At 42.7% G+C, this 503-nt stretch overlaps 1 protein-coding gene across 1 annotated transcript; it reads left to right on the top strand.

The window, feature by feature from the left end:
- Positions 1 to 200: 200 nt before the first annotated feature.
- LOC145280349 (uncharacterized) lies at positions 201 to 503 on the top strand. The gene has a single exon (XM_080132120.1). It carries the CDS (start codon positions 201 to 203, stop codon positions 501 to 503), a length of 303 nt encoding a protein of 100 aa, XP_079988246.1.

Genomic DNA, 503 nt, shown 5'->3' with positions numbered 1-503 from the left:
AAGTACATCTTGACCCAGAGGTGAGACAATATTTCAGCATGCGGAATGAAATGACAGTACAAAATGGATTAATATTCAGGGGAAACCGAGTAGTAGTACCAACAACACAGCGAGCAGTGTTAAAAGAAAAATTGCATTCCACACACCTAGGGTTCGAAGGATGCTGCAGAAGATCAAGAGAATGCTTGTACTGGCGACATATGAATAGTGACATCAGAGACTTTGTCTCAAAATGCCCAACGTGCAGGAAATATGAGGTAGCCGATCCTGCAGAGCCTTTAATGGTTCATGAAATTCCGGAGAGACCCTGGGCAAAAGTAATAGATCTCTTTAGCTTTGCAGATAGGGACTATCTCTGCACCGTTAATTATATGAGCAGTTTCCGGGAAATTTACTATCTCCCTACTACACAAGCAAGAACGGTGGTCACTAAGCTTAAGCACCATTTTGCACGACATGCGATACCAGATCAGGTGCTCACTGATAATGAACCACAGTTTTAG

Source organism: Euprymna scolopes, chromosome 7 (genome assembly GCF_053919585.1).
Source record: "Euprymna scolopes isolate OS-2025 chromosome 7, ASM5391958v1, whole genome shotgun sequence".
Taxonomy (NCBI): domain Eukaryota; kingdom Metazoa; phylum Mollusca; class Cephalopoda; order Sepiida; family Sepiolidae; genus Euprymna; species Euprymna scolopes.
Note: the sequence above shows the minus strand (reverse complement) of the source record. Positions and strands in the feature narration are given on the sequence as shown.

Excerpts from the sequence above, each read along its gene's own strand:
- LOC145280349 (XM_080132120.1), top strand. The coding sequence starts at position 201 with ATGAATAGTGACATCAGAGACTTTGTCTCAAAATGCCCAACGTGCAGG.